Source organism: Charadrius vociferus, unplaced genomic scaffold, assembly GCF_000708025.1.
Source record: "Charadrius vociferus isolate BGI_N301 unplaced genomic scaffold, ASM70802v2 scaffold720, whole genome shotgun sequence".
Classification (NCBI taxonomy): Eukaryota; Metazoa; Chordata; class Aves; order Charadriiformes; family Charadriidae; genus Charadrius; species Charadrius vociferus.
The window spans coordinates 740,988-755,045 of NW_009646598.1; the positions used below are offsets into that span (position 1 = coordinate 740,988).

Below are 14,058 nucleotides of genomic sequence, written 5' to 3' on the forward strand. Positions count from 1 at the left end.
AATCTTACAAAATTTTAATTAGCTTGACAAATGCCTACATGAGTTCTCAACCTGCCTCCCTCCCCAAAACTGAATTACCGCTTCCCCAGCAAAACCCCCTCCCACCCTGCTATTTCTGCTGGTTCCTTCCCCTTAAGGAAAGTGAGACTTTTCTGAAAAAGACATTTTGGAAGCTTTTCAAATAACAGCAAAATAAGTCACCATGCTTTATGAGTAAACCACTAAGGATCATTTCAGTTTTCTTAGTAGTGAAAAAAGAGCAGCAAGAAAAGCATTTTGATGCCCCTCATTCATCCAGAGAACTAAAACCATGATAGTATTTTGCTCTAAAAATACAGACTAGTATGAAAGTAAAGTCAGGCAAGCTCGATTTTGTTTTAAATTCTCTAAAGTGCTTTTATGTATTTTGTCCAGCATTTGGGACCTTCTTTAAGTGTTACAGCATCTTAATAGATTAGTCTTCAGACATACCTCAGGCATGTGTTAATAGAATTATCAGCAATTATGACTAATATGCAGGAATTCAGTTAAAATACCAGAACTTACAACTGTTTAACTTTTCTAAATGTAAAAGACAATAAACTATGCTGCACATTAATCACCAGTTTTCTGGATGCGATGGCAGACAACACTTAAGCAGTTTAAGACCGCCTCAAGTGCACTGTAACACTAGAAAGTTAAACCAACTAACACCACCCCTCTTCCTGTTCCCCAGATACCAACCACCATAGTTCAGAAAAACAAAGCAGCAAATTCTTCATTCTATATTACCACATCTATTAAAACTGCATTTAAAAAAAAAATAAAATCATACGCTGTCTGCATATTTAAAGAGTACCCAAAAGATTTTCTTCTGAACAATAAGTTACTTCAAATTATTTCAGAAACTTCAGTAACGTGATGTTTACCTGGAGGTCCTGTGATATTTCAGCTGTGGGAGGTGGTGGATATTCTTCACATACAGCAAGGCTCCGAACTAACTTTAACTTTGTGTTTGACTAAAGGAAAGTATGTAAAATTAAAAACTATGGCTTATAAAGACTAATATAAATATACCATAAGCCGTTCTTTTTCCATTCATTTTATGTAAAACAAAATGGCTGAAAACTGCATTTTTTTAATATTTTCAATAGAATAAATGATTTTCTTTAGGAAGAAAATATCCAAGCAATTGCAGCTTTTGAAGCACAATAGAGCACATCTAATGAAAAAGAAATAAAATCTTTGGGAAAGTGTTTCTCTCTATAACAATAAAAAGCCACCAAAAATATAAAGGCAAACCACAAAAGCAGACAACTAGGCAAGACAGAAATCCAACAGAATAAAACAAAGCTTCAATGCCAAAAAAATGAAACTAAAGATACTTTTCACAAAGTAACAAAGCTTCACCAAGCATGAAGGGCTTCCTTAGCATGCCAGCACACAAGTCTACTGTACCTTCGACCTTTTTGCTGTCTGTCCAAAAGACTGCACTGGCCGCTGAATGATAGGCACAACAGAAAAGGTTTATATTAAACTTAATAGCACAATTTTATTAATGCGAAAAGTCTGTAGAAGAGAAAGCTTTAACAGTTATTACTGACATGATGGTCAAAATCTGTGAAAGGAACAGCAGGTGCTTTTGGCTGAAGGATTATATGCTCTCCCATTTTTCACTGTGCTTGTCCTTGATTTCTCTTCTTCATTTATCAACAACAGACATTACAGGAATGTAACAGGAAGCAAGTATTATTCTTGTTCATTAAGATCCAAGCAGTTTACTCTCTCAGCCAGCTCCTACACTTTAAATTCTCGTGTCCTAATTTCCCTGCCAACATGACATGCTTTTTATAAATTTTCTTCCTATTCCTGAAACCTACCTGGAAAAAGAATATAAAAGAAAAGGAAAAAAAAAAAAAAAAAAGCTTTACCACTACCAGGGGAACAGATGATGACCTAGCATAAGCTGGTTAAAACATAGGGGTTTTTTTCTTTCATCTTAGGAGCTACAAAAGTGGATTTTAAAATGGGCTACAGGTCAATTTTTTTTCTTTAATTTAGTAACTTACTATGCATTAATATGTTCTTTCTCCTCCCAGATCCCTTCTACTGCTATTGTTTCTCTTAAAAAAAAAAAAAGCATTACAAGAGTTTTGCTACAGCATGCATGATTGAAAGGTACATTTGAATCAACAGAAGTGTTTAACAGTTAAAACTAACTCAACCCTCTGCGACAGTTACACAGGAATACGTTATGCCACTGTAAGTGCTTCTAATTTAAGTACTGGTTTCAGTGTAGAACTAAAACTGATGAACAGACAAGCCTTTAACAGAAGTGGTTTTACAGACCTAATATTTGTAAGGAAAAAGCAACATTGGTAATATAATTTCAAATGTTGTTTAAGGGACAATACTTCCTCCTTTATGAAAGTGGTATCCTTTCAGGAGGAAACTCAATAAAATCTCCATTTGAATCCTACATGAAGACAGCCCTCCCTGCCTGAGGCTCATAGGAGCAGAGGTCTATCAAGTGCCTTATTTTCTTAGCAGGACATAAGAACAACACCTAGCCTGAAGTAAAAGATTCTAACATGTAAGGCAGAAGAACTGATATTTCTCTCATTTTCCTCAAGTCCCAAATGTCTACTTTGGATGTTGCACCAGCTTAGCTGAAGAGCAGCAGAAGGGGAGCTCATTTAAGCTCATTTCCCTATATAACAGGATTTTAAATAGCAGCACTGAAAACTAACTGAAGTCATCATCAGTTTTTTTAAAGGAAGCCTGGAGAGATTTTGAGCAGCAAAGACAGTTCAAATGTTCTCACACCTGGAACAATACAGACCCTTTGAGTTTTGCTGATACCTGAAAAATTATTTTTTTTTTCTTTCAATCAGCTACGCTGCAAGCATACATTGCATATTGAAAACTTTGCCAGGGATATGCAGAGTGCCAGTTTCTGTTATACCAAAGCTACTAAACTTTCAAGAACTGGATGATTTCCCAGCCTCATAGCAATTACTCCAGGATCAGTTCTCTCAGGTGGGTTCAAATCAAGTACTGTAAACTTAAAATCAAATCAGCACTGCCAATGGAGTACTGAGTTCACTGTCAAAACAAGAGGCAGAAGAACCTACGCTTGGGTAATTGTTTACCTTTTGCAAAATTTTGGAAGCTTTGAAGACAGTATATAACTGAAAAGAGTATATGGAAGCAAATACCCCATATCCACCTTTTGGGGGGTGGGAAGAAGGAAGGGGAAATCTACTTAGTTATGCAGGACATAAAACATTTGAAATTAGCCAAACAGAACTTCTAATACTGTTAACCAAAACTTTACACATAAGTTACTGCTCACTAATTAGATAAGACATACATATTTAAAAAAAGAGAGGAGATTGTTGCTGGGAAGCAGGAAGCATACAATAATTAAATTTAATTAAGATCTGTACAAAGCACGTATCTCCTCTTCACCTTAGCTCAGTAAAATCTCAGGAATCCATTGCAGCCAAAACTTAAGTATGTTTGTTCATGCCAGATAAAGTGAAGCAAATGCCTCAAAATTTAATCGAGATATTGAAATTGCTCTAGTATAAAATCTGAATTATTCATAAGAATGTTTAAAATGAATGTGGTTTTCAGATTTCAGTCACAATAGGACAAGTTTGACAGTGCATTCGTTTAAGTGTTTTACATGTGTTGTATCTCCTCTTCCATTTTGCTTGCAGAATTAGAATTCTGTTTCCAGGCTGGAAAGCCAACCCAACTGTCAATTATGCTGTATTTAAAGATTTGTTTAAAAAAAAAAAAAAAGTGTTTGCAACCTATGGGGAATAACTTAATCAAAGCAATATAGGATATTCAGCATAGTAAACTAAGTTATTTGAATACCATGGTTCTCAATTTCATGAGCATTTGACAAATTTTGTGGACCAACACCCATACCAGTGGGGAGAGCTGGGGGGCCACTGTAGGAGGGGGATACTCCCTTGACTGAAATGACTCAAACCTCAAAGTTCTACGAGATAAGTATCATCCCACCTACCATATTAAGACTTGTTATCCAGAAACCACTGCCTTGTAAAATAATCCTTTGATAGGCGTGGATTCCTTGCTCCCCTGCATGACTTTAGGGATGTCAAAACCTGAATACAAGCCCCCACATCCAGCTATAACTGTGAGGACTATGCACCACACACTTGACAGGTAAGAAGCACTGGAATAAATATGGTTCGGCTGGACTGCAAGGACAGCTAATGTGAGCAAAGGCCTATGATGTAAGGTCTGTGCCTGGAAATACAAACCCCGAAGTCCTGCGATACCAACAGTAACTGCATTCACAAAACTTGAAGATGATTTGGAACAGTTCCTTTCTCAGGCAAAACCATGCCAACTGAGGATAACTACATTTTCACTGGAATTCCAGGACAATAGGTAGTCAATGTATGTTATAGTTGTTAATGCATATTCTCTCTCTTTTCAGGTCAGTGCATTTTAGTTCTGTCCTAATTTCTCTGCATTTATTAAGTTTTGTTCCTACAGAACATCTTTATGTTCCCCATTTGTGAAAAACAATTTATAGCTACTTTAGAATATGTAATCCTTAGCGAGTGTAAATTAAGCAATTTCTTTATTTGCAGCTCTCAGGCTTTTACTGACTTGAGAAAACACTATGTTAATGAAAGCAAGATTAAAAATAAATTTATGCCCCCTTTAAAGTCATTATGGGCATGATTTCAAGATAGTGTTTAAAAGGAAGTATCCTAAACAATGGCATAATGAAAATAATTATTAGGTTTTTGTCTGAAAACAAAAAAAAAAAATTAAGATGAACAACATTTTAAGACCAACTACAAAATAAAGAGGGAATTAAGATAGAGTTTACCAAACACATACAATCATACATATCCAGGTTTTCAGAAGGAGTATCTGCCTGTTTTATTTTCTCCTAATTACCTCCACAGATCAAGTATATCAAATACAAAGTAAAGATCTGGAGCTGTTATACACCTTCCTCTATCATCACTATGCTGTCTAAACAAGTTGGATAACAACAGGTCAGGCACAAGATGGCAAACTTAGAAGTGGGAAAGGTTTTGTGAGAAAGTACTATATATATTTCTGAAGTAGCGTTTGAACATTTCAGAGGACAGGCATGACATGACAGGCCTCAAAGAGCATTCTAAGGACATTCAGTTTTTCACCTTCCTTCTAAATTAGGTCTCAATTTTAAATCCAGTTAAGGGGTACAGTTCTAACAACCACAGATAGCTTTGTAATACTGAAGGAAAGAACAGCGTGGTCTATGGTTACTTGCTGTCCTGTATTAGTGAGTAGTGACAGCAATTTTCCATGACACAGTAGAGGATGACTGATGGAAAAATAGTTTCACCATTGGGCACAGAGGCATTTTCAACAGTTCAAAAGTAACTAAACAGGATCTGCTTGATTATTTATTTATTAAAAAGTATTAAGTCACATATTTTGGAGACAAGGTAAATCCTGACAAAACCAAAACAGCTGGGGAAGAGGCAAAGAAAGGCTTCAGATAACTCAAGCTGTAAAACAGACAGAGAAAACAAAGGTTTGTGCTAGTATGGAGGGAAGAAACTTGTAGACAGAGATGTCTAATTGCTAAGTAAAAAAATTAATCTAACTCCTCCAAAGGATGGGGATATCTGCTTAATTAGCATAAACCCAAAACAGAATTATACTCACTTAATACAACATTTGCCTTGTCCGTATCATACGGTGGATGCATACAACTCCTGCATTCGTGCAGCAGTCTCCATCCTTCTATGAGGCTTTTTTTTGTTGGTGGTATTTTGGTTTTACTCTGCACAGCTTGGAAAGTGCGTGTCCTGATATGTAGTGATATGCAGCTTTCTTTCTCTCAGTCTTTTACTGCCTTGGCAATCATAATCCCATCAAGGACCTCGTATCTACTTATTAATGGTTATTTTTCAGTGCAGAGGTGACAGTATTTAAGACTAACATTCTTCTTCCCCCCAATTCCCCTAATGCATGGATTGTAGTATAAGAACAAACCTCCTTTTCTGGATTATACATAAGCCAACGTGAATTGTTATGGAGATTTTAAATATTTTTTTTTTAAATAGTCTTCGTAATAGTGAATAAAAGATACTATGCTGTAAGATAAATGCAGGTTGTTTATTTATTTTTTTGTCAATATTTCCTGACGAATTAACTTTAACAGCAGTCATTATAGTGGATGAAGCATTGCCTGTCCCACTACCCAGTGACAAAGGCAACAAATTCAGGCACTGTATTCTAGCTAATTCAGAATTAGTATGCTGTCTCCCACCTGTCGATCTTATCCAGGTCAGGTGGCAACAGTGGCTGATGAACCAAAACCTTTCCGATCACAAAAACTACCCTAGTGCTGACAGGCACGTGACTTTTGTAAAAGTACTTTTCATATGAATGCCTCTTATTTCCAGTCCTATTTAAGTGTTACTTGATGGTCACTTCAAAATATGACAATTCAAAGATCTTCCCTAATAATCTCTATATCAATTATACTACTTGTGTGCTGCTTAAAGAAATGGGGAGTGCTAGCCATGTATTCAAATAAGATATTTTTCTCATTCACAGTGTACCTCCAACAGTGTATGCAGCAGCAACTAGGTTACTAATGCACAGCGTCTCAAAATAATCTGGAATTCAGAGCCACAGTTACATTTCAAAATATAATCGCCAGTTTCTGGAACTGTGAAGATCCAGAAACTTACCTGAACTCAAACCATGACAGGTTTAGACAGAGGAAGGGTCATAACCTGTTTCTTGCTTGGCTGTAAAGTCAGAAATCAAGTGATAACTATATTCAGGTATATCACTGTAGTTTGCCATTAGCAATTAGCTACTAGCTAGGAAAGCCAAACCCAAACTCCTTATATTTACCCCCTCCCCCACAACCCATCTGATATACTCAATTAGTAAACAAAAGAACCACAACAAATTCCAATAAGCTTCTGATAATCTTGTCTAATGTTTCTTAGCAATTCCTTTGCTCTTTTCCCCACCACTACAGTAACATTTAACCTGCACTCAATGTAAAGTAGTACATCCAGTGTAGTTTCACTAGTCAAACTATTTAATCATCCATGAGTTAAAAACTTGCTGACTACTGTACTATTCCCAGAAGTTTTGTTTAGTATGGACAGGCCAAAACTTTTGTTTTGTAGTTTAGTGTAAGACATGCTTTCAATGAAAAAGCCTCAAATATATGACATATGTATTTGCACTAGCAGCTACCACAGTACAAGTGACATTAACTTTTTCTGACTTCAATTGGTACAAAGGGCTTACATAAGCAAGGTTTCACTTTGTAACTGACAGTTTCCTACCATTCTGGAAATCCACATCCTCAGCCTACAAACTCAGTTTTAAATTACACTACTCATGTAAGAGCAGTGTTCTGATTCTGATGGAGACTCCTGGACACAACCCTCACATCAACACTAAACAGAGACAACAGTAAGGCTGTCTCCATCAAACAGCCTCCACTACACGGTTGTTCAGTTCATCGTGTGTACATTAGATAATTATTTCAGCCACCAGCAATTCCTCCTGGACAAGAATAAAACCAAGCAACCAACCCCCTCACCAAACCCCACAGCCATTGACAGCACCGACAGATTCGTTTCTCTAGACTGGGCCTGACTATACAGCTACACTCGTTCGCAGGAAGGCAGATTTGCCACTTGAGTCGCATAGAAGCGTCCACACTAAAATTTGTTGAATGAGAAAATGCAAATGAGATTTTCTTCCAAGTTACTGAACTGTATGAAAATAAATAAACCTTAAATTAATTTTTAAGGCTCACTACTGGGACATTCCATTGATTAAAGAAAATAGCAGCTCAGCTATAACATCTACCAGCTTTTCAGCAGCAGTTATTTCTCATATGTTACAGGAGAAGTATTTCATTTTAAGGATTTATTTTTTTCCATAAAATTATCACCGATGTCAGCCTTAATAAAGCCAGCAGATATTAAAGTATAAAACCGTATTGTTATTACAGTGGTCTACAAGATTTCTTTGGAAGCAATTTAACATAGCAGATAGAGCTTACTTCACTCAGTGGAATACTGAATTGTTAGTCTTGAACAAAACTTCTCCCAAAAGAACCTTTTACTCAATTCTCAATAACAAGAATCTAATAAGCTACTGTCCTGTTTTTGCAACCCACAAGAGAATACTGCCATATCCCATACTCCAATTAGGATTTTTAACCAAAAATTGTTTATTATTAACCCACAGACAAAAAAAAAATCCTATAGAAAACAAGTTTTTGTCAAACACAAGCTTCTGTGTTTTCTCTCAGAAATTTACCCCATTTTCTAGGTTGTGCCAGAAAATTTCAGTTGCTTTCTTTAACTCCTCACCTCATCTAAGACACCTACAGTCTTCAATGACCAAGCGGGCAGCTTCAGCCCAGAGTTAGCTGGTTTGCCCCACATGAGAGACCCATCTCTCGGGGCTCTTGAACATAAACGCTAACTGCACAACTAAACCTCAGTGGTATTAAATCTGCTGCTCTAAGTTCTTAACCCATCCTTATTGGTGTGTTCTTCTTTAATACAAGATATTTCCACACTATTTCCCCTCTCTCTTTCTCTCTTCAAATTTCATGCCACAATTTCTTCACAGGTATATCTCCCACCTTGCAAAGGCCATACATTTATATGCATCAGCTCTTCAGGGTGTGCATGAGGACTGCCTAAGCTTTCCTACCTAATAAATCATGTACCAAAATTGTCAAATGGTGAAGAAAGGAAGAAAAGGGAAGGTGTGGGGAGCACTGGCTAACAGCCAGGATGGGATGATAGTTTACCAGCTCGCTATACCTTTGATGTAGGCAGAAAGAGGCTGGACCTTCTGCTGGTGGCTAGGGCAGGACCCAGACCTACTGGCCTCAGGGGCTCTGCTGATTTGATTCCTCTGGCACCTGGGGATTTGGATTACCTACATCCGATTACTTTAGCCTTATACTGTACAGCTCTGCTGTAAAAGTTACACCTGAGCCACCTGTAAGCTGCACATGGCTCAAGAGCCCTAGTTTGGTCACCTCTGCTCAGGGCAGACATGCTGAGCTGTGCTGTAGTGCTTTCTTCGTACAAGCAACGCTCAACATTTTAGCATTTTGATCTAACCACGCTATTACTACACAGCGTATTCTTAACACGGCCCAGTCTCTGAAATTCAGTCAGGACCCAACAACAGCAAAAGACAGCTTGAGTGCTGAATTTTTTCCTTGTTCTGCTACAATGAAAAAAATCTCAGCTTCACATGTGCACTCAGGAAAACACAAAACGCAGACAAATTATCTGGTTCCCATGAAAACCACTCATCTACTTCATACAATTAAAAAATGGCTGTCATATTTACATGAATATTAACAGAGAAGTGGGGCAAAGGAGGAGAGAGGAAGCAATAACCATCCTACTTGCCCGGTGTTCTGGAAGCAAGTTTTCCTGACTTGTACCAAAGAAACATGTAAGAGGATCATGAGAAAGGGAGAAGAACAAGACACAGACTTATTTAACATGATATACTAGTGAAAAATAAAACGAAAAAATTCTTACCGGCATATTGTTTTTGCTATCAGGACAATTTTCATCCTTTTCCGCCTGAATCTGCTCCTGACTTCCTGATTTTATAAGGTTTTCAACTGGGTCTGTATCTTTAAATTCAGCTTCTGAACCCTTCATTGCATCAGTTTCATCTTTTACAGTAAGAATATCAGACATCCTCATTAGAAAAGGTTATTTTAAAATTCTATAAGAAATACGGAACCTTTAAGACAAAGAAAAAATGGATCACTGAGTAATTTTAAATAATTACAAAACCCTACATACCTAAACAGCTGCCCAAAATAAACATGATTTTGCTGCAAAAAGTATTCCCCCTCCTGCTATGATTTTTTCCCTGTCTTGTATCAGAGGGACAGTGTGATCATTTTCTTTTTAACCACTTTTATCAAGAGGTTTATAATAACAGACATCTATACAAACAAGAACTAAGAGCTACGCTACAGGATAAGGCTTGCAGATTTTCCCTTCTGTATTTTAAAGTAAACGCTTGTGTGTTCAGATACTCCAAATCAAACTAGCTTCCAACAGAAACAAGGGAAGCTTTTCTCATTTGAAAGGAAAGAGAATTACATATAGATTTATTTTAAAAGGGTTGAAAGTAAATAGATGAAACATAATGCAACCAATGTGCAAACATTCATAAATATCATTAAAACTTTTAAGTTTCCAAGTTGCCAGGTAACAACTGGACAAGCTCTGAATGCAGGAACTATCCTACCTTCTAAATGTAGCAAAACTAGTCTTAATAAAATTAAGCACTGTCTCAAAAGCAATAAAAAAGACAGAAAGAGACAGCTTTGTTAATTAGGGTAATAACAACAATTATCAGTAATTATAATTTATAGTAATAATAATTCATAATAATAATTTTAAATACTATATTAAGATAACTCTAATGATTAAAGCTATAATAGAACCACCCCAATTTTCCCTAAGAAAGAAAATGTCTTGTCATTAATCAGCTACAGTGCAGGATGTAAAATAAAAATTTTTTCCATTTCTTAAAAGAAACAAAGAATAAGTTCTGAATGCCTTAAGTCCTTCACAGAAAACAAATAACAATCAAATAACATTACAGAAAAGTCTAAGTAAGTATCTGATTTAGTACCTGATATGTCCTACAGTTTGGGGATTGTGGTCTCCCACAAAAATAAAATAAAATAATCCAAAGTTCCTTTTCACAGTTGTCAACCAAGATGTCAGTTGTAATGAACCATCTGGAATCTGGCAGGAGGACTCCCATGTCCTTATCCCCAGTGTAGAGTCCTGGACAGAACTATGTTGTCTTGAATCAGCAAGAACATCCCTTTTGAATGCCTAAAAAAAGAAAAAAAAAGAAATCAACAAAGGAAATACATGATACTTTTACTTGAAGTGGGAGGAGAGGAGCAACATGATGACACCCAAAACCTTAAATAGTCATTTCAAGAAAAAATGCACAGAAGAAATCAGCATTTGTCATATCTATTCATTCTATTGGCTTTATCTAGCAGTAATAACATTTTTCATTAGACTTCCAAGACTCTTCTGTATTACAGAGTTAACAAGTAGTCATAATAAAAATTTTGTTGGCATTCCTAGTGAAATTCTGTTTCTATAAACAAGCAGTTATCTTCCAGAAGAGTCTGAAAACACAGTTTGAAATAAGCAGCCCAGCAGGTGTGGAGGAGTAATAGGCCATGAAAGCTCACAAATCCCTGTTAGCATATCAGCATTTTTCTCTCTGTCATAGTTAATAATCTACAAGCACAATACATAATCCATATTTTAGGCAACCTGAATTACAGAAGACAATTTTCAAAGTTAATTGCCCTTGAATGAAGATTTATAGATTTCTACAAAACTGACAATGTTCCATCTTCCCTCTTTTTCAGATTTGCTTTTCTGAGAAATAAATAATAACCTCACCCACAAGGACACATGCATTTGAAGTGGAAGGCAACAACAGGTATCTAATAGCAAACAAGACGTGACCTATAAACAGAGCAAAAATATCCTAAAGCAAAGAACACAACTAACTTTTTGAAACCTGTGAAAGGTACACTGGAATAAAATAGCTGAAAAGGATCTCTGTAGTGCCTTGCCCAAACACTTTTGTCATGACTAGTTAGGGTCTTATTAAAAACAGTACATGTGATAATAAGCACCGAGAACACCTTCTGTCACCTCAGTTCAACAACACGATAATCAGAATTGTTTCAGGAAAACAAACGTGAAAAACATCAGAACGGTCTGAAGTGAAATTAAGAAACAAATGAGACATTTATTCCATGGTTATAAACGCAGTTTTAATTGGTGTAGGCAAAGAACCTGCACTAAACTGTTCATTTCCAAAAATGAAGAGTTGCACTACATGCAGGAAGAAAGGATCGAAGGACAAGTCGTGTGACTTGTCTCCAACAAGCTGCATTTTAGCTGAAAGAATCTGAAAGCATTTAAGCATTCTTCAATTTGAGGTCACTAGAAAGCAATTAATATCCAAATTACATGGTCAGGCTGTGACAACGCCCAGCCTTTTATCAGTTTCAACAATCCGATATAATAATTCAACAAGGAGTTTAATATAAAATAACATAACAGAAAACTAGCTAAATTTAACACTGACTTTACATGAGAGAAAAGCCATATCCTCTTTCAAGAGAAACCTCCAGAACTGAAGGAGGGAAGCAGGATTTACAATGAAACAAAAGAAAGCAAGTACTTTATATTCTCTACATTCCACAACAGTATCACCAGCTTGTATTCAAATTGCTTTGTATACAAATAAAGACACCGCAATTTCTTGATCCCATCCTGGAAAACAACTGTAAAAACAGCAGAAAGAAACACTTCAGAAGATACATGCACAAGAGGAATGAAGAATAATGTATTTCTCCCCAAATAAACCCTGCAAAAGAGACCTGGGTAAGAAGAATTTTCAATTATGATTTAAACAGTGTGTAGCATCCAACACCTCTCCCCAAAGTGCTAAGTTAAGCAGTTACAACTCTGAGAACACCTCCTTGTGCTGAACTGCTCCCTCAGTACAACTGAGAGAAGACGGCAATGGCATGGAAGAGCAGCATCACAGCCCACAGACTTCCAGGTTTCCTTGCAGGTGAAATTAAAGCCTGGCTACAGTTACTTTTTTAGATCTGAAGAAACATACAGTTTGGTAAGAGATATGAGATACTATAGACGTTTTGACTTCATAAATCTTACTGCAAAGAAGTATGGAAAAGAAAGATAGAAGATGGGCTGTGATTCGGGCCTGTAAGAGACCCTATTCACCGAATCTAATGGAGAGGAAAGGATTACAGATGAAAGAACTAATTGGAAATAAAAAAGTGCAGAAATGCAACAAAGGATATGCAGTGATGTTTCGTTGTTGAGTTCATTTTTATGGACAATCCAGATAGTGATTTAAGACTTACGAAGAAGCTCAGATTAACAGCCTTTACTGTAAACAAGACTTCAATAGAGATGCTGCTTGTTATCGGTGACTGACGTATGATTTGTATTGTACTTAGAGAAATGTTAAAAAAAGATTACAGACAGAAGACAGAAAAAAATCCCGTTTATGTCCAGTTGCAAATATAATCTTGGAAATTAAGTGTAATTTAATTGCTACTCCTACGCAAGTTACAAATGCAGTAACTTTAATCAACATCTTGAAGGTTTTTTTTTTTAATTATATCAAATTCACCAAGAGCTTCTGTTCCTTTGCAACAGCATCTTTAAAAAAATGGCTATCAGCATACCCAGTTAGCAAAACTCATGCTGCAAACATATTTGCTTGCCTATGCCAATCCAGAAAACTGATGAACAAGAAAAAAGTCCTTATATTTTCTACAACAACCTAACTGCAAATCATCTTAGAACTTGCTATGAACAGATTTTTCACCTGCAGATAGATTTAAAGCCTGCAGATTTTGTGCTATATAACCTACAGTAAAAGCGACAGAATTGAGGAAAAGCTGTGTAGTTTAATTCACACAAAATAATATATATATATTTTGGTTTTATAGAACATAGCTATTTTGAGTCAACCAGAACAACTATATGCACACCCATGAGTAAATGACAAACCCTATGCTTCAGATTGACAGCAACACACACATAATAGAAAGATGAATCTTTGCTTACCTGAAAAAACACTTTTTTTTTTCATTAATAACAGCCACAGATTCATTGAAATTGGTAACGCAACCTTGCGTTTTCGACCCACAATAGCGAGTTACTAGTACTTGGATAATGGTCCATCCCGGAAGTTTCCTCTAATTCAGACAATTTTCATAGCTGAGACAATTTGATTCTAGTTTCTAAACTCACACAGATTTGATTGAAAAGGATCTAAGGAATTTTATGTGCTGCAGACAGAGGGGGGACAGATCACAGTCCATGCTTATGAATCCCACCTCTTCCACCCCCCTATATATTTGGATGTTAATTTCTTGTGTCCCATGCAGGACAGGAAAAAAGAGTC

At 36.4% G+C, this 14,058-nt stretch overlaps 1 protein-coding gene across 1 annotated transcript in view; it reads right to left on the reverse strand.

The window, feature by feature from the left end:
- The window catches only part of R3HDM1 (R3H domain containing 1), a 55,584-nt gene extending 44,696 nt beyond the window's left edge, over positions 1–10,888 (reverse strand). Inside the window, exons 1-4 of the mRNA XM_009886738.1 lie at positions 10,702–10,888; positions 9,585–9,795; positions 1,438–1,479; positions 909–998 (exon numbers count right to left, since the gene is read on the reverse strand). Coding sequence (XP_009885040.1) covers positions 909–998; positions 1,438–1,479; positions 9,585–9,755 — 303 coding nt within the window. The 5' untranslated portion in view covers positions 9,756–9,795; positions 10,702–10,888. The remainder of the gene's footprint in view (positions 1–908; positions 999–1,437; positions 1,480–9,584; positions 9,796–10,701) is intronic.
- Positions 10,889–14,058: the final 3,170 nt, after the last annotated feature.